At 36.2% G+C, this 25,708-nt stretch overlaps 3 protein-coding genes across 7 annotated transcripts; all 3 read right to left on the reverse strand.

Annotated features, from left to right (window-relative positions):
• Positions 1 to 2,557: 2,557 nt before the first annotated feature.
• Positions 2,558 to 5,690, reverse strand: LOC113862645 (uridine nucleosidase 1). Of its 3 annotated transcripts, none has more exons than XM_027495741.1 (9): positions 5,321 to 5,690; positions 4,921 to 5,036; positions 4,740 to 4,799; positions 4,391 to 4,576; positions 4,182 to 4,286; positions 3,437 to 3,533; positions 3,237 to 3,344; positions 3,001 to 3,136; positions 2,558 to 2,913 (listed from the first exon to the last, which is right to left on the reverse strand). In XM_027495741.1, exons 1-9 carry the CDS (start codon positions 5,409 to 5,411, stop codon positions 2,805 to 2,807), a joined length of 1,008 nt encoding a protein of 335 aa, XP_027351542.1. In that variant the 5' UTR covers positions 5,412 to 5,690; the 3' UTR covers positions 2,558 to 2,804. The 3 variants fall into 3 exon arrangements, 2 of the variants coding, with proteins under 2 accessions (XP_027351542.1, XP_027351544.1); XR_003504470.1 differs by having other exon boundaries at positions 2,600 to 2,913; positions 4,740 to 4,804; XM_027495743.1 differs by having other exon boundaries at positions 2,600 to 2,913; positions 4,391 to 4,573; positions 5,321 to 5,688.
• Positions 5,691 to 11,262: 5,572 nt separating this feature from the next.
• On the reverse strand, positions 11,263 to 15,264 carry LOC113861432 (solute carrier family 35 member F2-like). 3 transcript variants are annotated; one of them, XM_027494236.1, is made up of 12 exons: positions 15,200 to 15,264; positions 15,002 to 15,148; positions 14,795 to 14,889; positions 14,614 to 14,671; positions 13,669 to 13,860; positions 13,497 to 13,573; positions 13,308 to 13,390; positions 13,105 to 13,156; positions 12,654 to 12,722; positions 12,431 to 12,517; positions 12,243 to 12,307; positions 11,263 to 11,497 (listed from the first exon to the last, which is right to left on the reverse strand). In XM_027494236.1, exons 2-12 carry the CDS (start codon positions 15,138 to 15,140, stop codon positions 11,389 to 11,391), a joined length of 1,026 nt encoding a protein of 341 aa, XP_027350037.1. In that variant the 5' UTR covers positions 15,141 to 15,148; positions 15,200 to 15,264; the 3' UTR covers positions 11,263 to 11,388. The 3 variants fall into 3 exon arrangements, with proteins under 3 accessions (XP_027350037.1, XP_027350038.1, XP_027350039.1); XM_027494237.1 differs by having other exon boundaries at positions 13,657 to 13,860; XM_027494238.1 differs by lacking the exons at positions 13,105 to 13,156; positions 13,308 to 13,390.
• An 8,546-nt stretch (positions 15,265 to 23,810) lies between these two features.
• LOC113860904 lies at positions 23,811 to 25,652 on the reverse strand. The gene has a single exon (XM_027493458.1). It carries the CDS (start codon positions 25,650 to 25,652, stop codon positions 23,811 to 23,813), a length of 1,842 nt encoding a protein of 613 aa, XP_027349259.1.
• Positions 25,653 to 25,708: the final 56 nt, after the last annotated feature.

Genomic DNA, 25,708 nt, shown 5'->3' on the forward strand with positions numbered 1-25,708 from the left:
CTCGCAGCAACTCAAGACTAGTATTAGTGCCACAAATAGAACACAATACCAAGATACCTTCTTTGCCATTATTGTTGAAGAACACACACAAGCCATGCTTAAATTGCTTAACAATCAACAATTTATTCACGTCTATTTTACTTGTGTCTTAATTGCAACTATCGACTTCTTGAAGCTTTAGCTTTCAAACAATATTTTTAAAAACCATCCTCTCAATAACTAATCTTTGGCTCTAACTATTTTTATAAATTAATTAAGAGTTTACTCTTGCGGGTTGTTGAAATGGTTCCTTCAGCGAAGTAGGTTACTACCAACTTTTGAACTAAAAAAGTAGTTTATCTGCTTTAGTTAATAAATCTGTTTCATTGTTTAAACATCAAATAATTCACATTTTATGCAATAGATACAATTATATACATGTCTCATATTTCTTTTGTTTCTACTTTATATACACGCATTTTAATTATTAACGTTTTTGGGTTTTCACAGTCACAATATAAAATGTGTATGACTAGAAATTAGTACAATCACCCACTTGTCTTCCAAACTTAATACAAAAATAATTTAAGAATTAGACGTCACCTATAATTTTCAATCATATAAAAGTGCACACAATTGACCTGAGAAACGGTAACGCTCATAAAATCAAGGAGTTTAAACTACTCCAGAAAGTTCCAGATGATCTGCAAGATACAAACTTCGTAATTATAATGGTTTTGTTGAACGGAACGAGCGACCGAGCGTTTAGAAAAATTGATGTTAGAGCTAATTATTTTTTATTCTTCTTTATAACTTATCACTTAACAATTAAAGGCTACCTTACGTCTATTTTATTATCTCATAATTTCTGTTCATTTTGAGTATTGCGTTCTAATCTGGTCGTGAAATGTTGGTGGGTGGTTGGTTTCCTCCGCGCCACTCTGATCAAAATCGCTGCCTTATCTTTGGATCGGTTAAATAAATATTAAAAGAGAATCTTTTGCTTAATAAGATATAAGCTAGAATTTTCAATTTGTGTATGACATTGACAATAAATCTAACAAAAGAAATAGTATACAAGATGGATATATATAAACCAGACGGAGATAAAAGGAGCCAGGGTTCGAATTCCCTTTCGAGCATGAAATATATAGGTTTAATTTTAATTTTAGTCCTGTATGGTTAATGTGTAATTATAAAGTTTTAATCATTTTTGATATAATGGTTAAATCATGCAGGCAACTTGATATTGACTGTGACTTGTCAAGTAGAACCAAAATTGTAATTTAAAGCTTATTCTGATTGCGATTTGACAAACATAATTAACACGATAATATTTAGGTTTTAATCCAAAAACAAAAGAGAAATTATCAGATAACTAAAGTGTCATTAATCATAAAAAGCTGTCTCATCTAAACCATGGAATTTAATCTCATATTTATTAAATGACTAAAAGTTTCCAAAATTATTAAGGACGTATGATACATTGATACTCAAAATTTAATATTATGAGAGTGATGCCATTACGGGAGTGCTAGCAATAGTTTATACGGAGTCTATATTTGCTTATCACGTAAACACTTGAGCTGAAAATGACACTTGTTTGATTAAATTTAAGGAGCGTTTGACCTACTTTTTTCAAATTTCATTTTCTGAAGTTTAATATTTTCCAATCAACTTAAAAAAGTCCTATTTCTTGAGCTTTTGTTCAGTAAAAAAGTTGCTTTTACTTTTAGGAAGTTCAATTAAAAATGTTTTTAGTCATATAACATTGAAACTTAAGAAGAGATGTAATTAGCAGGGGATGAGGGGGAATATCAAGCCAGCACAAAAACTGGGTTACAGCTTTTGCAGCCATAACATGAGCGCTAACTTGTTCACCTCCGAAAATCCAGAAGATACGCCACGTTGAAAATTTCAAATTGTCTTATTAAAATAACATGTATTGAAATAGAGAGAAAAGCCAAAAAAAAAAAAGGATTAAATGATACAGGCTTTTGTATTCAATTTCAATAAATTTAACAGCTTATAAAAATAAATTTATTCCAATACCCCCTTAAATTTTTATTATTTAACTTGATGTCTTAAGCATTTATGACTTGAACTTTAATGTGATAAATTATTATTAAATTAATATTTAATTATATTATTTATTCAAATGTATTTTTATGAAGAATTTTCATGGTTCGAAATTCACGGAAGGAATTTTAGATGCCCATACAGCTTATATTCTTTCTTTTTTACAAAAGGAGTTATATTCTCGTACTCGAGTATTATGTTAGTGTCATGGAAGCAGAAAAAAAAATTATGATAGTTTCCTAAACAAAGGCATCCGATTCGTCAAATTCTTTAGAATCTTGGATACCCATATGAAAATGATGGCATAGCCAAACAACTCCCAACATCATTTCATCTCCATCCATCTGAACTGAGATGCTAAAGGAATTATGAATTTTCTTGCCATTGAGAGCAGAAGTCTTTAGTTAGATGTTGAAACCGAAATTAATTGTATAAAACCAGAGTTGAAAGCTGCATACGAGTTCCGTAGTAGGAAAAGTAAAGAATGATTGGTTTCTTAAAGAGAAGTGGCGAAATCTTTACGTAAAGAGAATTTCATTGGTACATGAACTCTTTTAAGATTAAATGGGGGTAGAGCTCTCGGGTTGAAGATGAGAAGGGGAAACATCGCGAACCCTTTGATACCCAAATATCTAGTTGACATTGAGTGAAATAAAGAAAATGACATTATACATAATTTTGCAATTAAGAAGCTATCGTGCTATCACTTTGACATCTGTCAGAAGGGTAGTACAAATGCCTATACTTCAAGGTTTCATCAGCAACTCCCTGATATAATTAAGAACTCCCTCAACATTCACAGTCCACGCAACTGAAACAGGAGAATAACCCGTCCATGGGTTGTTCGTATTCCATCTGTATGAAATGAAAACAATTATGTTGAGCATAAAATTATTAACACAAAAAAAGAATGAATGATTATAGTTTTGAATTTGGACAAACTTTTTCAATCCTTGGTCCAAAAGTGTATGCCCAACACAGATGCCTTGTGTCTCTACCCTCACTACCCCCTTCTTATATGTGAAAAGATCTGGACGCACAACTGCCACGAAACTGACAGGATCGTGGAGGAAAATTCCTGAAAGAAGAACTCAAATTATCATTCCCATGCCAACTTTACTAGGTGACTATAGATGTAGAAGAATGACCCATGATGTCAAAACAGTGTGTAAAATTACCGTAGACACCGTCAGATTTTACATGCCAATCCCTGTAGAATTTGCACATGTCACTCAAGAGAGAAGCATACTTTCCTTTAGATCCCTTCAGTTCAAGGAGATCAGCATCTGAAACCAAAATGCAATGTTCAACTTCTAGAATAATAACAAATAGCTCAGGATAGCCCAGAAGTCGTAGTAAACTGGTTTTACAATCTCACCAGTGAATTTGACTTGAGTTGTAATGTTTATTCCAACAACAACAATATTTGCTCCAGACGTAAACACAGTATCTGCGGCTTCTGGGTCTCCATAGATCTGCAAGCAGAATAATCATTTGGACTATGATTGATATGCGATGAAATCAAATTATTGAGATTAGACAAAAATGGAATCCATTTATTTGTAGGACAACTAAGTCCTAGAAAATAATATCCGTGTGATCTAGAGTATGGTGTGGAGTTATGGACAGAGTATAGTCTTCGAGAAGCCAAAAAGAGGCTTTCTCTTCTTGAAATTAGATTGTTGGATCACACCAAAGGAACTCGTCAACTATTAGCAATCACTATCATTGATTGCAGCCCGCACCCACAATCAACAGAAATAATAGCAGCACACTATTTAAGTAGAACAGTTGCAAGCTTATTTTACTCGGTGGGTCAAGCAAATAATGGACAATTAGGAAATATATAATTTCAGGAAATTTTAACAAGGAAATTAGGAAATATATGCATTAGTTGATAACTAAAGTACTGTATACATATTTCTAATGTCATCTTTTGGGACAAAAGAGAGGCGAAACCGCCAAGTCAAGGAGCACAATATTGGATATGCAAATTTTTTGCTATGCACGTTTTTTCAAACATACGAAACTTACAAAACATCAAAGGAAAAAGCCCGAGGCAGATTAGTATTTGTATGTTTTTCTTATTTCAGAAAACATAACAAACAAAGATCACCACTTACATTTGCTTCTGCAGCAGGATTCACATTCCCCAAGGCAAAGAATGAACCACCAAGGATAACTATTCTCTTCACCTTGCTTGCAAACGAAGAATCTCTTTTGATTGCCTAATAATGGAATTTACGCTATCAGACCAACAAATGTAAGCAACTACAACTTGAAGTTACGAGAGCAAGGACCACAGAGCACAAGACAGCGATTTACAACTTACCAAAGCTAAGTTTGTCAGTGGTCCAAGTGCAAGCACAGAAACTTCACCAGGATATTCAGATACCTTCTCCACCAAAAACTCACTAGCACACTTTTCAATTTTCTTACTTTTAGGTGGGGGTAGGAACGTGTTCCCCAGTCCATCTTCACCATGAACAAAATCAGCGACACGAGGCTTTCCACCCTTCTTCAAGAAAATAAAACAAAATTAACACCAGAAAGACAGAGCAAAATCAAAAGGAAATAAAAAGGAGGGCTTGAGGCAGAGCAGAAAATGAAGCAAAGAAGGGTTGCAAAGCCCACAATCCAATCAAAACTAAATTCGATTGAATTAACATCAAGATATTTACCTTCAATGGCTCAGAGCTTCCTTGTGCAACTGGAATATTTTCACGGCCTGCGATCTCACACTATCCTTTTTGCATATTAAAAACACAATCAAAAACACATTTCCAAAAACACAAAGGACGTGAATTTTTCCCGAACAGAAAATCACCCACCAAGAGATCAATTTTGAGAATAAACACATACCAAAAGCAACGCATTTCGTGTGGCAACTTCAGTAGTAGTATTACCAAAGACAGATGTCAAGCCCAGGACCTCCACCTCTGGACTCTGAAACGCCATCAAAATTGCCATGCTATCATCTGCAAATCAAAAATTTTCCATTCCTATCAAATTCATAAAAACCACCATTCACAAAACTTTCACTCTCTGGAAAAATATACAAATCAAGCAACACTATGTATCATCAAAATACGAAATTTCTGAGATCAATTTACATAAAAATCACCTCATCTCCAACATAAAATATTGGAAAATCAAAATCAAATCAAAACTTCAAATTCACGAGTCAAATTTCATATACAATTCAGTTTGTTTTTTTTTAAATAAACGAAATGATTAATTAAAAGCGAGAGTTGAAACAAACCGATCCCAGGGTCGGTATCGATAATGAGTTTTTCAGCGTTCCTGAGTACACCGTTGACGCCTCCGTGGGCGTTGTTGACTATAGAGGCCATGGTTGGATCGAAGGAGAGCTAGGGATTCAGCGAATTGCGAAGCAAAGGGCGAAGGAAGAAGAATAAGAAGAGTTGGGAGATGTGAATGTATTTATATACGTATGTATGTATGTGCGTATTTGATGGAGCGTACACACATACATACGCAGGGAAGTGGGAAGGAATATGCAGGGAAAGGTCGATGAAGTTGAAGATGATGCAGAGAGAGAGAGAGAGAGAGAGGGAGGAGAAAGAATGAGAAATGGGATAATATAATGGCTGGCGTGGGCTGCAATGGAGCCTTTCTCGCCTATGTAATCCTATGCAATTAGAGAGATACACGTGGCGCATCCAAATTGCATTTTTGAATATCCTTTTTTCGCATCACCAGTCGCAATTCGCAGTGCAAAAAGGTGAAAAGCTTAGAAAGTAACATTCTCTCGTTGAAATTTGACGCGAAGAAATGTTATTATCGTATAAATAACGACATCCACGTACCTAACCAGAGATATAAAAAACATAACAAATAAATAAATAAATAAATATATATTTGCTAATTTTTAAGTGTCATATTTGATTGAGTAATAACGCAAAAAAGTAGTGATTTATCGTAAGGACATTGTACCTTTAATTAACAGAAACTCATCTTGAAATTAGTGTTGGAGAAAAGGTTCGAACCTTTTAAGCTCATTTTGTTCTCTTTTATTATGGTACATTGTACTTGGAATAATTTAAAAGCGGATTTCCATATGCTCTATTTTTATTGTTTTTTTGGTACACCATATGCTCTATTTAGAAACAGATAACCCTTTGCTGCATATACAAATACATACATTATTATTATATATTTTATGAATGAGACACGTTACACGTTCTAGTTGTCTTAAGAAAAGTTTCTCCCCACGACCCCACCTTTTCTGTAGGCTCGCTAATATTTTACAAAACTAACAAGTTAGCTTTTTGCGTTTTATATGGCAACTTTTGTAAATAAAAATAATTAAAAACCAACATATTACCCCCTCCATTCTAAAATTATAATTTTTTAGATTATTATCATTTTAAAAATGTAAGACTTGGTCAATTATTTTATTCATATCCTCATTTAATAATTTTATAAATAATTATTTAGTAGTTATGTATATTTTATTTTAAATTTTTTATATAAATATTTATTATTTATAAAAAAATAAATTCAAAATTAATGTAAATGCTCTTCTCATTGAAAATTTTAGACACTTATTATTTATAATTTATCTATGATATATAATTTTGATAGATGATTTTTCTATCATAATAGAAAGATTTTACTGTATTAAAAAAAGACTAAATTAGAGAAATAATTTTTTTTTTAAATTAAACAAATTAATAGAAAACTAAATATTAAAAGTATATTCATAAATAATAAGAAACAATTATTCTCCTTGTTCCCAGCTAAGGATGACATGGAAGATAAGATATACAGCCAATGTGTGATGCGTGCTGTGTTATAAAATTGAACATATTTTATTTTAAAACGACGGATATATTGTCCGCTTCTAATGCCACGTTTAAATTACGTATGATAAAAATCACCATGTTCAACTCGTCGTGGTGGTCCATGTGCGATCTCACTCATTAAATTTTTCATCATATTGTTCAAAATTATTTTTAATTTAATTCATAAATAAATTTTTTTATAAAAAATATATAATTATTATATTAAAATTATAAAAATATAATAAATATTTAGCTTTCTAATAAAATTTTACTATTATTAAATTTTATCTTCGATCCTAAAAGTTGGAGTTAACAAAATCCATTGAAAGATGTCGCATATGTCCGCTAAAAACAGCTAGATACCCATTCCCACGCAAGTGCCGTTTCTCTATGCTGGGATGCTTCCTCCCAATATTATAAACATAAAACCTTAAATAAAATATAATAAAAAATGCATCCAATTTTTTAAAAGCAGAAATAACTCTCATCCAGCAGGAATAATCAACAAAAGGGAACATGGAAAAAAGTTTGATCTGACTTAAGATGAGGAGATGGCTGTAGATATTCCGATTGTGCGTGAGACTGTAATGACAATTTTGATGTTAAGGGAAAACATCATTATGAGCTCAAAGTGACGATCACAAGATCGTGGTCATTTTAATAATGTTCTCAAATTATTATGGTCTAGCGGATTCCATCAAAAAAGAAAAAATAAAGTTCAAAAAATCTTATATTACTATAAAAGAATGAGATATTTACCTAACAGTTTTCGATCGCTACATAAAGAACTTGTTTTAATAGTTTCCATAGGTGGATTCTTTCTTTGTTTTTTTAAGGATCTTTCTCATGGTTGTGGCTTGTGAAATCACATTGTGCAGACATGTAGCATGTCTATAAATTAAAACACAGCTCAAGCATATGATGTCTAATCTTCTTAATCAATCATAACTACATTCACCATGTGCATGCACATGACATATTTCCCTTATCTGCACCCTACTTATTCTTGAAGCACAGTACCAACAACAAATGAATGTGTGGCCAAACTGCAAATGAAGAGACAAGAGTCCAACAATTGTTTTTCGGTCAAGGGAATCCCACATCTGTTATTATTGATATGCAAAATCAAGTTTTGCTATTACATAAATGTAGACTTCAAAAGTTAAACGGTGATGTTTGAAAAGTTAAAAAAAACCATGTAAAAATGTACAAAACACATAGTATTGAAATAGATCTACGTTTGAGTGATGAATGTGACAGAACTAAACACGCTAGCTAGCAGTATTATCATCAATTTATGTTTAATGTACGATTCCTAGTATGGTTTGCTCAACTCCTTTCATAACTATGGAATGTAGCTATTCTTGACATGAGTTTTATGCCAATGAAATATTAAAGGAGTTATGGATCATGATTACTAATACCATATCTTCATATTTGCATAGATTTTGATTTACTCAATTATGAAGGCCTAATTTTGATCGAGTACAATTTTTTAAATTAATAAAATTATAAATAATGAATTTTTTTTTATTATTATAAGAGATGCACAAATTAAAAGAGAGGCAGCTAGTAAGATAGTGTTTTTCTCTGTTTATTTTGTTTTGAATTTTTAAAAAAATGGAAAGATAAAAAGTATATGTTAAAAATTATATAAGCTTTTGCATTCTTGAAAGAAAAAAAAAAAAAAAAACTTCAAGTCCCATGCATATATATCAAAATAGTTTCACTTTCTCAAATTCCCTTTCTACCGTGCAAAGGAGTTGGTTTCCATAAGTTTAAGGCACCCAAGAAGATGACAATGGACTTAATACTAATTGGTAAAACGTGGGTGTGTAGGAGTTTTCTTATCCCAAATTAAATTTTGTCATATTTGTAATTGTTTGGTTGTATATTTTTTTAATTTTTGCTAAGATGTCTTGTAAGAATTAGGAGAAAAGTCAAAATACTTTTTGTAAGATTACTCAAGTAGTCTTTTTTAATTGGCTTTTGAGAATTTGACCTACTTTTTAATAGTTTTATTTTATTCTTACTTTTAGTTTACTTCTTTTCTTATTATTTTAATAGAACAGAAAAAATATTACATGTTTTAAAAAATAAAAAATAGTGTAAGTAGTTTTTTTAGGGTTGATAATAAAAATTAAAAAGTTCCAAAAGATATATAATTAAAAAAATTATCAACCCACAATTGGTTTATAGAAAAAGTTATGTAGCTTTAATTTTTCTACTGCACCAAAAATAATAAGAGTGGGTTATTTAACTTGTCACTTCCAAATTAATTACTTAATTTTTTATTTATATTTTTAATTTTTGTTTTTTAGTGTTTTTTTTTTTTTTACTTTTACCGAGTAAAACGGATATTCTTGAGTTATTTAAATTTATACAATTAACTAAGAGTACTGGCTTAAAGTATATGTATTAAGAGTGTTAAGATATTCAAATTTTTTGTATAAATAAATCCTTTAACTTGGTTTTGCTTCCCAATTTTTTGTAAGTTTTTCAATTTTTCTTAAAATAAATAAAAATTAGTGACAATTCTAATTGTGACACTGATTTTTCTTCGTTATATAAGATTACAAAACAATATAAATCATAATTTTATATATCCGCCTAAAGATAACATTCTTACTTTTTTAACTTTTTTTTTTTTATCTCATGAAAGTGTATTACTTTCTCAGTTCATGTTAAGTTCTACTTTTTCGCCCTCTTTTTTAATTTATCATAATAAATTATTATATAAGCGACACAACTTAGATATATATGATAATATGGCCCGAATATTTAAAGTAAAAGATAAGTAGTTAAACAAGGTAATTAACCAAGTTCTCTCTCCAAATTAACGGTGCAATATCAATAATTAATCCGTATATGTTGTACGTTAATTTGTATTTCTGTAACTACTAATGCACGGCATTTGACAAAAGACTTGAAACATGAAGCACTACTTTAGCACGACACTGGCCTAACCTTCAACAAAAAAGCCATCATTGACATCTAAGAATCAACTCTACAAGAAAATTAAAAGCTGCTTACATATTAGTGGCATCTAAATTAGAAAAGTAAAAGATATACTACGAATTACGTGCGTTGTAATCAGAAAGAAATGATGAAGCTATATTACTTGTGATTTTCCTCAAATATTTATATCCCAAGAGAAAGAAAAATCGCAGGTTAAAGTCAAGCTTGTATTTTTAGAATACCCAACAGTTCAATGTTACAAGAAGCATTTGTTTAGTTTGACCCCAAAAAAATATATAATAAGATCAAATCCCAGGTATTTTAATTACAGACTTGCTACATTCATTACTTCTTGAATTTAGACCCTCGAGTGTCTTCTTTCAAGAAATTAAAGCTTTTTATTTTTTTCTTGTATTCTTATCTTTAATCTAAATAGTTGATGTTTACCGTGGAGTTAGATATAGGATAATTTTTAAAATAAAGAAAATAAAAAATTTGAAATATTTTATAATGAGTGAAATTATGATTTAAATAGAAGATTTGAGATTTTTTTATTTTATTAAATTTGATGTTTCAGATAGAGTTTTGAGCAAACCAAAATTTATTTAATTATTTCATTCGTGAATATTTTTAATAAAAAATAATTTAAGAATTTTAAGTAGTACAAAATTAACAAAGAAAATAAATTTTCTTAATTTAAAAATTTTAAAAACTCAAGTTATTAAAAAAAATAATCTGAAGCAACTAAAATAATACACATTGCAAACTAAAATGAAAAATAGTACAATTAGCTCTTTTTCTTAACGTTTAGATGTAAAACACGTGAAAGAAGTGACATAATCATCTAAAAGTAAACCAAAGTATTGGGTGTCAAACAATCCTTGTGAAGGAAAAAAAGGATTTGAGAAATTCTAATTCATTGTAGATAAGGCCCAACTGTTGAAAAGTTGTTCGTTACAAAGCCTCAGTCCAAGTTGGGGAGTGTAATCGTCCCCAGCTTGAACAGCCTGGCCCAATACCTACGCTATGAAAGCCCAATGGGGATAACAAATTAATAATTTTTTAATAATAATTTTTACAAATTAATAATACTCATACTTTTATTCCTAAAAATAATAAACAATTTTTTAAAAAACAAACACAACATAAGCTTTTTTTCCCTTACTCAACCTCTTTCATGAATTCTTTTATTTTCTTTCTCTTTTAACTTTTTATTCTATCCATCACCAAATAACAAATACAATAATAAAAAAAAAAGTTATGATTTAACACGATTACTTTTATTATGCTATCTTTCAATATGCATTGAAAATAACCTTCAAGAACCAACTTGAGAAACACGAGTTCGAAAACATGCAAATTACAGAAAGAAATGCTATTTGTAAAAAGAGAAAAGATATAGACTCGAATATTATTTTCATTTAAAATTTGTCGTCGTTGTTTCTCATTTCTTCTCCTCTCAAGTGTTGATTAGTTTCCCAATTGGAACAACAACTAACATTGCAGCATTGAAAATTCTACAACTACAAGATTGTATTTTTCCCATTTCAAGTGCAAAATGTCATCACCCTCGAGAATCATTGCCAGATGGTGTGCTTTCATCGTAAATCATTTGGTATTCAGTATCTAGATTATCATCCTCGGTGGTAGGCGCAGGAACAGAATCCTTTTCTCTGATTAAGAAAAAATGGAAATAAATAGTAATACTACCAATTTAAAGGCAATTATAGATAATGCTTACAAACAATATCCAAATACAAAAATAAAGTGCAAACATTTTTAATTGCAAGTAAGCATTCTCATGCACAAATACACAAATTCACTAAAAGGCCTATGCCAATGTAATAATTAAAAAAATAGCTTCATGCTATTTATAATACCATAGTAAGCTAAAATTAAAGTTAATATTGCACGTTTAATTTCGTGTTTACAAGACGTGAATTTACGTTTACTAAAATGTTATTAATTGCAATTTTTTCTTTAGATTCACGTTTACTGATTTTTTAATGTAAATTCAAACACACTAAATTTATTATTTTTTCTCCCTATGCTTGCATACTTATCTCTCCTTAATGGTTAAAATGTTATTGATAATGTTTTTCATGAAGATCATTAACAACACAAAAACATATTTTTCTTCGTATAATTTTTCAAACATGACAAGTTTTCCCATCCAAAATATTGTTACTAGTTGATATCTTGATATTGGGTTGGTTATTATTTATTAACCACTACATTGCGTCATTTCTCAGTTGATATAGTAATAATCAGTGTTGATATTCCTATTATGCAGACAAGTATTGGAATCTTTCACCCGTAAACTAATAGTCAAATCTTAACTTTCCTAAGGGAAAATCATGATGGTAGGAATAGAAAAACAGAGTTAAATACGGAAAAGATCTTAGATTTGGTACATACACTAGAGAGTAAATGACGAGACCGATACCAACAATAGCGAAAGCGAGGAAATACAACCAATCCACCTGTGAACATTTTGTCACATTGTTTTGAGTAGTAAGAAAATCAGTTCTATAAGGCACTTGCAAGTGAGAAATGAATGTTGACTTAAACTCAACGCCTAATTTGTCAATTTTGGAAAATAATACCTTTTGGTGATAAAGAAAGACTCTAAAAACCACTGCCCACATATCAGATGTTAGAAGAGAAAGATTGAACATTGTTGCTCCACTCATCTGCATGTTATTTAATGATTAAGGGAAAAAAATTATTTTTTTAACCCCTTATAATCAATCTACCCTCTATGCAAATATCTCTACTTCATTCAGGAAAAGGAATTGTATCAAACATGTCCATGAGAAGGAAACTAACCTTTAAAACAAAAGGAGCTATTGAGTAAAACATGAAGCTTGATAGAGCATAGCCAAGAAAAGAAAGTACCTAAGGAAAAATTTTAAACATATATTTTTAAAACTCAACTATGCAAGCATACCTTTTTGGTGTAATATTGCTAACAATAAGAAATGATGTCAAATTCGATAGATATGTAATAACAATACGCATGCATGATGAAATCAACTTTTTTTGTTATTCATATTGCCATTTGTGAATGTTCTTATTTATTTTTATCAAGTTGGAGACTCATATGGAAAAAATTCATATTTTCTCACTCATGTTCTGTGCTATCGATGTTAAAATTCTGAAATATTAGTTCAAATTTTTGTTTTCTATTTTGGGAGGAGGGCATTATGGATACGACTAGAGAACAACAGAAGGTAAACCACAGTAATATCTTAACTATGTACGTGAAAGGAATACTTACAATTTCAACAGACCATTTCACAGATGCTAGAGTCTTCAATTCTATAACAGATCTATAAGATCAAGGAATGAAGGAACTTCTTGAAATTCGAAAGACAAATACAAACTTTATTTGCATTAGACTTCCTTAAAAGTCCTAATTCAAATATTTAGAAGATATATATACAAACATCATAGGCCAGTAACAAAAACTAAAAAGGATACACTTCAACAAGGCTTATTAAGAATCCAAAAACACCAAGCATGGAAACCATTTCAACAAGGTCTTTTCTCTTAACGAAAAATTCCTGCATTTAGTAAGAAGGAAACCAAGCAAATTGAACCCAAATTGTAATTAATTTTGGGCTATCGAAAGCCGAACTATTATTAAATAGAGGTCAACAGTTCACGTACTTCACCAACATTGCTAGTTCCATAAAAAAATGTCCCTACAATCACAAGTACATCACCCAAGATAGGTCTTGATCCATCTGAAAATTTGATTTCGACACAGTAATTATCTTGTTAGGAAAACTTAGCTTGAATATCAATACCCTCAAATTATTCTAAATACCATTAATATCACCTCCTCCGCCAACCCAAGAGTCAGAAAGCAGTACTAAACAGAGGCCTAGCACACACATGCTTGCGCCACTTAATTGCCAAAGGGAATATCGTGTGCCTAGGAAGATCCATGTGAGAATAATGGCCCAAGGTATTGTCCAACAATCCAGTAATGTTACACTAGTAATGGAGGTATATTGATATGCCTTGTTAACTGCGAACAAAGACAAAAAGGATAGGGAAAAATCAGAAATCAAATATATGCACTACTTTTTAATTGCATAACTGTACGGAAACATTTTAACTTGCTTTTTTAGTACATAGAGAAAAGAAATTCAAATAATACTTTTGGGATTGGTGTTAGACCCAGTGGAACCTGTATAGAATTTACAACGTGCAACCTGCTTTTTATAATCTTGGCCACAAAAAATAGATGGCACTAACATTTACTCATTACATGTCACCCCTGAACTTATCATCTATACTCACCCCTCATGCTTTTGTTTTTCTTTTCTCCTTATTAGTTACTTAAATTCAATCTCAAGATTTAATATTAACATTTTCTGTTTTTATCATGCATCCCAAAAATTATTAAAAGAAACCAAATGTGTGAACCCCTGTTCAAGTTTATGAAATTAAAAATTTTAATTCCTTACTTTTAAAAAATTATTTTCATTTTTAATTTTACAAAAATATTTATTATATTTTATACAAAATGAAAATATAAAATAAATTAAAAATAATAAATTTCTATAAAGTCGTGATTAAAGAAAAAAGTTTATTATTTCAAAAACTAGAGCCACTTATGCTTATATATAATCTTAATAACTAATGGGGTAGCTTCTATTTCTGTTTTGCTGTATGGATAATACATGCATGTAAAGATAATATAAAAATCTCTATCTCATAATTCCATAACCAAGGAAAAATATATAAAATTATAGAGGCAAAGATCAATACTACTAACCTAAATAATTCCCCTGAACATCAGCAAAAGCTAATGGCACGTACCAATACCAAGAAATCTGCACGACACACAAAGATACATGAAGATCTGAAAAAACCCAAATTCAATTCACTTACATAAGTTTAAACCTGTACGCACACACACTAACCAACGAAAAGGAGATCCATTTGTATACAAATACCAGAGGTTTATGACGCCTGTAAAGCAATATGCTTCCAAAAACCAAAGCTAAAGATGCATAGGTAAACAGGCTCTGTGTTAGAGGCGCATCAACACCTAATGTATTCATTATTCAGTCAAACATATCAACATCATGTGAAAGTGTTACAAACTTATAGATGATTAAAAACCAAAAGAATGATGAAAAAAACAACAAAAATAAGAATACCAAGTACTTGGGTTATGATAGAAGTAGTGAGACTCATGAACACTGTGGATAAAGAAACTAGTTGACCCAACAAGAGTAGGCGAAGGACTTTAAAAGTTGAAGAGGTTCTCGAACACCTTCTCATTGCAAGCCAATCCATTGTTGAAAGCCTTCAAATTTTTCTTTCTTGTTTAATTTTATAGGTTGACAACGGAGTAACGTGAACTAAAAATGGCGGGTTTTGATCGTTATTTAAGAAATGAAAAGGTTGCAGAAGGGTTGTGCGTGCATTATTATCATTTCAGTGTTTGAAGTTTGGATGTACCTGCAGCTACCGTTCTTAAGCTTACTTGAATGGTGCGTGGGAGCTATGCGGAGGAAAAACGTGAACACGTTTATCTTTTGTCAGTCACTTACTTATTTTAATCAATATACATTATAATAACAATATTTTAATCAATATACATTATAATCAATATACACGTTTAACCTCACTTCTTATACATTTATTTTATTAAAATTATAAAAATATTTTTAATAATATTTACTATTACTAATTGCTTATTTAACAAAACACTTTGACAACAAAATCCTCTTAAAGTGAATTTGTAGGTAAAATAATTAATATGTTGTAATTTTTTTTATTTTAGTATAATGTGATTTAAATTTATGCAAATTTGAAAATAACTAAAATTTAAATTTTAATTAAAATATATTGTGATGGAATTATGATTATTATTAAAAGATAGTCAATTTTAATCATGAAAAATAAAATAAAATGATTGATATTTCTTTTTGAGATTGAGAATGTCACCAATGATGATCCGCATAGTGAAAGAGTGGAAGTGTTTTTCTTCGAAGGCATAGAAAAAGAGAATAGGGAATTTTAATATATGGGATAAGCTGAGTCATATTAATTTAATATTAACCTGAAGAAGAAGGAGGAATGGGTCCAAGGAGGTGCCACGGCTTCTCCCCAAACACGCTTCCACTTCTTGTTTTTGATACGACAACATTCATAGAAAAAGAAAATCCCAAATTCCAATTCATGCATTTCCACGCCCGTCTAGTTTCATTGGACGATAAATAACAAATAATTAGTGTTCCTTCTTGAGAAACGATTGTCTTCAACCTTCGCTCTAGTGTCTTTCTGACGATTGCTGATGTAGGAGGGTACCTGTAAAAGGCTCTCCGATGTTGAAGTTAGGATTCGGCTCAGAGCAATAAATGATATTCAATAATAAAGAGTCAACCCTTTACCTGCTCTTTCTACCTTTCTTTTATAGACACTGTAATGGGCTAATGGGCCTGCATCAACTCTGACTTTTAACTCTTTTCATGGTTTAGATAAAATTCTAATTATCATTTATCTTTGAAACTTAGAGGTACTGATTTAGACTAGGTATTCAGTTTCCTTTCTTCTATATGTAGGGTCCATCAATTTTCCTATCCCGTACACTAGTCCTCCAAGCCCGAAGAGGTACGATCTGAGGGCTGTAAATTAGAGGTACGGTCGGTCGAGGAGGGATTTTCGCATAGTATCACCAAGCAAAGGATGGTATTCGATTTGATGAACGGAAGGGAATACCGAAGGAGGTATTCGGTCCGATCAGTGATCCAGAATACCTGGGGGGTATTTGGTTCAATCAGTGATCAAGAATACCTGGGGGGTATTCGGTTCAATCAGTGATCAAGAATACCTAGGGGGTATTCGGTTCAATCAGTGATAAGAATACCAGGAGGGGTATTCGGTTCAATCATTGATCAAGAATACCTGGGGGGTATTCGGTTACCTAGGGGGTATTCGGTTTTTTAATAAAGTCAATGTAATCCAAGGAATTTAATAAATGAATAATAATAAATGTTCATATAATACAAAATGGAAACGAATTCTTCTAGAATGTCAGGTACTTTTTTAGGGTTTCCTCGATATGTGTGCGTGAAACGAAAGGGGAGTCGATCCTCACCGCTCGATCTAGGACGAATCTGTCGGTTGGAGAGGGATGTGACCTTTCGTATTCCGAGGGCCCTCTATAAATATGCGGTGGTCCAGGTGTTTTGTTCTCTACTTTGTCTCTATACCGAGAAGTATATGCTGTTGCTCCAAACCGAAGGGTATTCAATCTTTCTTTTTCAAACCGACTTCTGTGAGGTACGCTTCATTCTTTCCCTTTTTTATCATGGCCGGATCCTTAGAATGGGAAGACTCGTTGTCCGAGTCGTCCACGCCGAGTAGTGTTGATAGTCAACATGCCGGGAAAACCGGAGGGGGGTAGCACTTGGTTCAGGACCTAGTAGGGACGATGAAGGCGTAGAAATTTGCGTTAGGGAGTGCAATGACGAAGCCGAATCGTCAGAGTCCACCAATTCTGATTCTTCTGAACCCCTACCGAGCATGAGCCCCCCTAGGGAGAGACCAGTACTTCCCCCTTGTACTATTCCCGGATACGAGTGGGTGCACGGTGAGGTAGCTGCCTACTTTTCTCGGTATAGGAGAAATAAAGATCTCCAATCTTTTGTTGACCATGTGGACATTTCATTGTGGGAGCCGTCCGATCCCTATCCTATATTCATTAATCCTTGTCGCGGGGACGAAACCGAAGACCCTGAGCTTGTTTTTCGAGGGGGTGCCGATATGGCCGACACCTTCTTCATGTACGAGTATATGTTTAGGGAGCTGAGTATAAAATTGCCTTTTAATGATTTTCAACTGGGGGTGTTGCGAGTTTTAAATGTAGCACCGACATAACTCCACCCGAATGGGTGGGCGGCTATCCAGGCTTTTAGAGTACTTTGTAAATTTCATTATATTGAACCTAGCGTAGGATTGTTTCTTCATTTTTTTTGTACTCGTCCATCGGACCTTGCCAGATGGGTATCGTTAATAAGGCAACCAGATTTGCCTTTGTTCAAGCCTTATGCCTCGTCTTTTAAGGGTTTTAAAACTGGTTTCTTCAAAGTAACCGTCTATCCTGTAGGTAAAAATTTTTTCTTTGATAGTGAAAATAATCCTCTTTTTCCTTTCCATTGGACCCGGGTGCCTCGCTGGTACGACTGGATTCCCGAGGATATGTTGTCGGCTAGGGAGTTAGCGGCATTGGAATATTTAAAGTCTCTTCCCCGAGACCTTCCTGCCCGACATATACTTTTAGTATTAAAATCTCCTCAACCTCGCCTAGACATGGATGGTATGTTACGTGATTGTGGTTTTTATTTTTGGGTTAAACGATATTAATTTGACCGGCTGCTTTTTATTGTAGGTTTAATGGCTCAACGGGGGGTTCATGTGCCGACATATCGGAAAACTTTGAAAGCTAGGGCCCCTGAGAACACGCCCACCGAAGAGCACCGACATCCTCAACTGGACCAGATTCCTGTTGCGACCGAGCCGCAACCTCCTCCCCGAGACCTTGTTATTGCCGAAAACCAACCGAAAAAACGAAAAGACAAGGGGAAGGAGAAAGAGAAGGGCAAAGAGGCGAAGAGAGAGAAGAAAAGAAAGCACTCTCATTCAGGAAGGCCGAGTGGCTCGGATGGTAGCCGTCATCAGGGCCGGGGTGAGCTGGCCTCTGGCGCTGCCAGTTCCTCTAATGGCGTCTTCCCTTCTTTCTTTCTGACCGACGCCTTTTTCAACAATGGTGTTCATGCTGGCCGAGCAGTTGCGCCTGACCTGCTGTCGGATGCAGGAAAGGAGGCGGTTAGCAATCTTGAGATTGAGTCCGTGTGGAAATACTTCTCGAAGTTTCAAATCCGAGCTATGATGATGCTCCGACGATTGGCTCTGGAGCCCACACGGGAGCTGAGAAAGGTTCAAAACGAGTATGCTGCCGCCCAACAAACCCTTGCAGAAAATGAGGAGATTCGGCAAAATCTGGCCGAAACCAATAAAGCTTTGGAAGCTGAGGTTATTCAATATAAAGAACATTATTATATAGTGGAAAACCGGCTCCAAGCTGCTGAACAAGCATTGAAGGTGAGGGAAGAGGAGATGGAGGCTTGGAGGGTAAAGTCTGTAGGATTGGAGGAGTCCTTGAGGGCCAAATCTGCTGAAATGGAGGAGGCTGTGGCTGCTGAGAGGCACAAGGCGGATGATGAAATGAAAGCTTTTACCGACAAGTGTTCAGCTCAAGTGGCTATTGAACACGAGTCGGGTTTTAATCATGCCGTTCGGCAGTGTTATGGTTTTTGCCAAGTGCCTCCTAACTTCCAGTTCGATCTTACTAGAGATTTTTTCGGCGGTCGGTTCCTAGCATATAATGACGTGGATGAAGATTTAGAGCCTGATGCCGAAGCCCCTCCAAGAAGAAATATAAGCGACGATGCTACAGCCCCTGATGTAGAGGCGGCCGGTCCTGATACCTCTCGCCCAGAGAATTAGTTTAATTTCTATTCTATTCATGGGCCAAAGTGCTCCATTTTTTGTAATCTTTTTAACAGAAATAGAAATTCTCACTGGTGTTCACTTTTTGCTAAAGAAGTTGACCATTTTTCCTTCTACATAAAAGTATTTATTCTAAATAGCTTCTTCGTTAAACCGAGCAGGGGTAGATAAATAATTTTAATCGACTAGGTGCCATTTAAAATATCATTAAAGTTCCATTCTTATTCGAGTAAGGGTAATTGATCCGGGAAAGTTCAACCTTGAATGGAAATATAACTGATTCACCCTAACCGAGTGGAGGTAGTTTGCAGGAAAAAATTCATTTTTTAACCGAGCGCGGTATTCGGGACGTAGAATAGTTAATTCATCCTTAACCGAGTGGGGTACTCGGGAGGGAATTAATTCATCCTCAGCCAAGTCATACTTGGGAGGAAAATAGCTGATTCGTCCTTAACCGAGTGGGGGTACTCGGGAGGGAATTAATTCATCCTTAGCCAAGTCATACTTGGGAGGGAAATAGTAGATTCGTCCTTAACCGAGTGGGGGTACTCGGGAGGGAATTAATTCATCCTTGACCGAGTGGAGTACTCGGAAGGGAAATAGCTGATTCGTCCTTAACCGAGTGGGGGTACTCGGGAGGGAATTAATTCATCCTTAGCCAAGTCATACTTGGGAGGGAAATAGTAGATTCGTCCTTAACCGAGTGGGAGTACTCGGAAGGGAAATAGCTGATTCGTCCTTAACCGAGTGGGGGTACTCGGGAGGGAATTAATTCGTCCTTGACCGAGTGGGGTACTCGGAAGGGAAACAATTCAACCTTGGCCAAGTGAAACTTGGGAGGGAATGGTGCTTGAAAGGTATGTAATGCGTAAAAAACCGTATAGGTGAAGAAAGAGAAATTTTATTGATTAGGTGCCTCGTTAAAAACCTTCTCAGGAAAACCCCTTTTCACTTTCTTTTAAGAGGATAAAATCTGGGATAGGAAAAGAGTGCACCTGTGCACGTATTACAAGGTTTTAGCTATAATAATGCTTTAAATGAGTGACATTCCAGGTTCTTGGTATTAATTTTCCTGCCAGGGTTTCCAATTTGTATGCTCCATTATTTAATCTTGCTGCTACCCGAAAGGGGCCTTCCCAGTTGGCTGCCAACTTCCCTTCTTGTCGATCCTTGCGCGCGTCCCCGGTTACTCGCCATACCAGGTCGTTTTTGTAGAATTGTCGAGGACTTATTTTGGAGTTGAATTTTCTAGCCATCATTCTTTTACTAGCCTCAGTCATGATGGCAGCGTGGTCACGGATCTCATCTATCAAGTCCAGGTTGACGGCCAGAGCCTCTTCATTGGCCGATTCCTTGAAATTCTCTCTCCTGAATGACGGCTCTCCAATTTCTACCGGTACCATGGCATCAGTACCATAGGTAAGCCGAAAGGGGGTTTCTTTTGTTGTGGTCTGCGGCGTGCACCGATAGGCCCATAAAATCTCAGGCAGCTTCTCTGCCCATTCTCCCTTTGCCGAACCCAACCTCCTTTTTAATTCATGCAATATCACTTTGTTGGCAGCCTCGACTTGGCCATTCGTCTGTGGGTGTTCAACAGATGTAACCCTATGTTTGATATGCAGGCCTGCCAAGAACTCGTTGAATTGCCGATTTGCAAACCGAAGCCCATTATCTGTAATTAGTGCATGAGGGAGACCGAACCGTGTTATGATGTTTTTCCAAGTGAATTTTTGTACGTTATGGGCCGTGATTGATGCTAGGGGTTCGGCCTCAATCCATTTGGTAAAGTAGTCCACGGCGACGAGGAGGAATTTACATTGCCCTTTTGCTAAGGGAAATGGACCGAGGAGGTCCATTCCCCAAATAGCGAAGGGCCAAGGAGCGCTAATGTGCCGAAGGGTATCGGCGTGTTGGCGCAGGTGAGGGCCGTGTTGTTGACAGGGAATGCATCTTTTTACAAACAACTGACAGTCTTGAGTTATTGTTGGCCAGTAATATCCGGCCCTGAGCACTTTGGCTGCCATAGTTCGTCCGCCCGAATGGGTTCCACAGATACCTTCATGGATTTCTCTCATCACGTACTTAGCTTGGTCGTCTTCTAGGCATTTAAGCATGGGGGTGGAAATTCCTCTTCGATACAATTCTTTGCCGAGAAGAAGGTATTTGGCTGCATGTGCTTTAATTTTCCTAGCTGCTGCTGCGTCCTGCGGGAGACTGCCATCAGTGAGGTATTGGGCCAGGGGGGTCATCCAATTATGAGATGAATTTTCTATGTCCATGCATTCTTGCTTGGTGATACTAGGTTGGAGGATTTGTTGGTGAACCATGCTCTGCAGTTGCCCTGGTTTCCGTTGGCTAGCCAGCCTAGCTAGCCTGTCGGCTCGTGCGTTCATGTTTCGGGGTGTGTACCGAATGCATACCTCCTCAAACTCGGTTTTTATTCTCTTGACCTCCTGGTAATATTTAAGCATGACCGAGTCCCTGATCTGATAGGTATCATTCACTTGTTCGGTTACAACTTTTGAATCACTCCAAGCAGTAATGCGTTTAACCCCCATTTCCCTGGCTAGTCTGAGACCGGCGAGTAAAGCTTCATATTCGGCTTGATTGTTGGATGCCTTAAATCCGAACCAGATAGACTGTTCAATGGCGAACGCATTCGGTCCTTCAAGAATGACCCCCGCTCCACTGCCTAATTGATTTGATGATCCATCAACATGCACATTCCACATGTCCGAAATAGTATCATGTTGTGTAGTGAACTCATTGATGAAGTCGGCTAACACTTGGGCTTTAAGGGGGCGTCGGTTCTCGAAATGGATATCAAACTGAGATAATTCAATTGTCCATGCTACCAACCGACCAGCTAATTCTGGTTTCCTCAATATTTTGGCCATCAGACAATCTGTACGTACCACCATCCGATGGCTCTGAAAGTAGTGCCTTAACCGACGAGCTGTATGGACCAGGGCAAGTACCACTTTCTCCATTAACTGGTACCGAGATTCAGGACCTTGGAGTGTCCTGGTAACAAAATATACGGGGTTCGGTTCAGGTGTTTCTTGAAGTAGAACCAAACTGACGGTGTGATCGGATACAGCTAAATAAACAATCATTTCCTGATTTGGTGTCGGTTTAATCAACACAGGTGGTGCCGCCAGCATATGCTTGTATTGTACAAAGGCGTCCTCACACTCCTTGGACCAAGCAAATTTTTGAGATTTTTTTAACAATTCGATGAAAGGCCTAGACCTTTCTGCCATTACTGGCAAGAATCTAGCAAGGGCTGCGATCCGCCCGGTGAGTCATTGCACGTCCCTGACACTGCGAGGACTGGCCATGTCAATGATGGCTCTACATTTGTCGGGGTTTGCCTCAATCCCCCTTTCCGACAACATGAAGCCCAAAAATTTACCGCCAGCTACACCAAACGTACATTTTTCAGGATTGAATCACATACCATGCTTTCTGGCTTCTCCGAATACCTCATCTAAGTGGTCAAGATGTTGCTTCAATGCGAGGGATTTAATCACCATGTCGTCTACATACACCTCCATGCATTTACCCACTTGTTTTTCAAAAATTTTGTTCATGAGTCGCTAGTATGTTGCTCCTGCATTCTTCAGACCGAACGACATCACTCGATAACAAAAATTTGCAGAATTTGTGATGAACGCTGTTTTTTCCTCATCCAGGGGGTACATTCGTATTTGATTATACCCAGAATAAGCATCCAAAAAGCTCAGTATTTTGTGACCGGCTGCGCCATCGACTAAGGTATCAATGTTTGGTAGTGGGTATGCGTCCTTTGGGCATGCTTTATTGAGGTCCGTGAAGTCCGTGCACATTCGCCATTTGCCACTGGCTTTTTTAACCATGACAATGTTGGCTAACCATGTTGAATACCTGACCTCTCGGATAAAGCCAACTTGTATTAGTTTACTGGTTTCTTCTTTTACTGCCTTTGCTTTATCACCACCAATTTTTCTCCTCTTTTGAGCTACCGGCTTGGCTCCTTTATAGACCGATAAGTGGTGACAAAGAAATGTTGGATCAATGCCAGGCATATCTGAGGCTGTCCAAGCAAACAAATCTGCGTTATTTACTAGCATCTTTTGGAGGACGGCTTTTTCTTGTTCGTTCAAACCGATCCCTAAATACGCAACTTGTTCTGGCTTTGCTCCTAGTTGGAAGGATTGTTTGTTTTCATTGGGCTCGACACGATATTCCGCATCCATTCTAGGATCTAGTTCAACATCCAACTCTTCTTCCAACCGAGGGAATACAATGTTGACATCCCGGTTATTCCCATGAAATGGTTTAAGCGTAAACTTGCAAAGTAACATTCCCTGGCTGTTTTTTGATCAGCATGGACGGTAACAATTCGGCCTCTTTCAGACAGAAATTTCATGGCCAAGTGCGGAGTGGACACTATGGCCTTCAATTTGTTCAGGGATGGTCTGCCGAGTAGTATATTACAAGATAAGTGACTCTTATGCGTTTGCCCTCATGTTCTGATCCAAACGTGGTGTACAAGTCAATACATCCCTTGGTCTCTACTCGTTCCCCAGAAAACTCAACCAATGGTTCATGGTATTCCTTGAGCTCTTGTTCTGCGATGCCTAATTGCTTGAATGTATTCCAGTATAGGATATCGGCCGAGCTCCCCTGGTCGATTAGTGTTTTTCGAACAGTGCAGTTAAGAATGTCTACACTAATTACCATGGGATCATCCTGCACCGGATCGACTCCCTGAAAGTCGTCGTCAGTGAACGTAATAGGCGGGATCCGAATTCTGCTGCCCAATGAAACATTATTGACCGAACGGACATGCCGAAGATGCCTTTTTCTAGCCGAATGGGTAGGTCCTCCACCAGCAAACCCTCCGGCTATGGTGTTAATGACCCTTTTCGGATACTTTTCTTCAAATCTTCTAGCGGGGGGCTCTCTGGACCTGCTCCTGTGTCGTTCAATTTTTTTGTGGTCGAATCTCTTTGGTGAATCAGGGTGACGATCTCTTCCTCTGTTAGATTGCTTTGTGGGATCTGTCTGTACAAAATCTTTTAGGTATCCACCTTTAATCAATTCTTCAATTTTATCTCTTAGTGCCGTACACTCTTCAGTAGTGTGACCCCTGTTCTGATGGTATCGGCAAGACTTGTTTTTATCTGCCCGATGTGGAGTGTTAGCGCGTCTAGGCATTCTCAATATTTCTGTGGCCAACGCTTGATCAAGTATTCTGGCCTGATTAGTGTTAAGCGTCGTGTAGGACGGATACTTCGGTCGCCGAGGTGGTCGCTCAAGTTCATTTCCTCTGTCGTTCCCCCGCCTTGCTTTAAAGGCTTCCTTTCCTTCTATATCTTTTGAGTTAGATCCTTGGTCCATCCGTACCTGGCTCCGATATTCGGATAATTCTTCCATTTGCATGTACTTCGCAGCCCGATTCCTTAACTCATCTAGGTCGATCGGGGGCTTTTTGCAGAGGCTATTAACAAAGGGTCCCGGCTTTAATGCTGTTGTGAGGTGGTGCATAACTACTGCTGGTTCCAAGTTATGAATTGAGAGAGTCACTTTGCCAAAGCGTTCCATGAACGCTCTAAGTGATTCTCCTTTCTCTTGGCGAATATTGACTAGGGCCAAGGATATTAGGGGATGGGGCCGGCTTGTGGCGAACTGCAAGTTGAAACGCCTTGTGAGAGTTGTAAACGAGTCGATGGAGAGAGGGGGGAGTCGGGTGAACCAACTGAGCGCAGGTCCTCGGAGTGAAGTAGGAAAAATTCTGCACCATAAGGCATCGCTTTCTGTGTACAGACCGACCTGCGTTGTAAAGATATCCACGTGTTCTCTGGGGTCGGATGTGCCATCGTATTTGTCTATTGCCAACCCTCTCCAATTATCGGGCAGCTTGGCTTCCAGAATGCGGTGAATGAACGGGCTCCGGTTCACAAGGTCGTCCCGGTCATCTCTGGTTGCCGATTGATAGACTTGCCTTGATTTGTCTTGCAGTGCTGAGGATTCCCCTTGATCTTGGATGAAAGGCGTCGTTTGGGAAGGGATGTGTGTCTTTATTTCTTCCCTTAAGCCAGCATTTTCCCTCCTTAGGGCCGAGAGCTCCAGTGCATCTCTTTGGCGTTCCTTCTTCATCTCCATCATTTCTGCCTTAAGCTGCCTCAGTGCAGCTAGAATGCTTTCCTCCGTACCTCCCTGCATCACCACTTCAGGTACTGGTTCCTCTGGCGTGATGTCCTCCATTTGTTGCCGAGAGGTTCCTTCTTGCTGGCTTCTCGTCATTACCATGCTTAATCCTGATGAATGAAGTCAATTCTGTCCCACGGTGGGCGCCAAAA

Source organism: Abrus precatorius, unplaced genomic scaffold (genome assembly GCF_003935025.1).
Source record: "Abrus precatorius isolate BTA unplaced genomic scaffold, Abrus_2018 Scaffold3, whole genome shotgun sequence".
NCBI lineage: Eukaryota > Viridiplantae > Streptophyta > Magnoliopsida > Fabales > Fabaceae > Abrus > Abrus precatorius.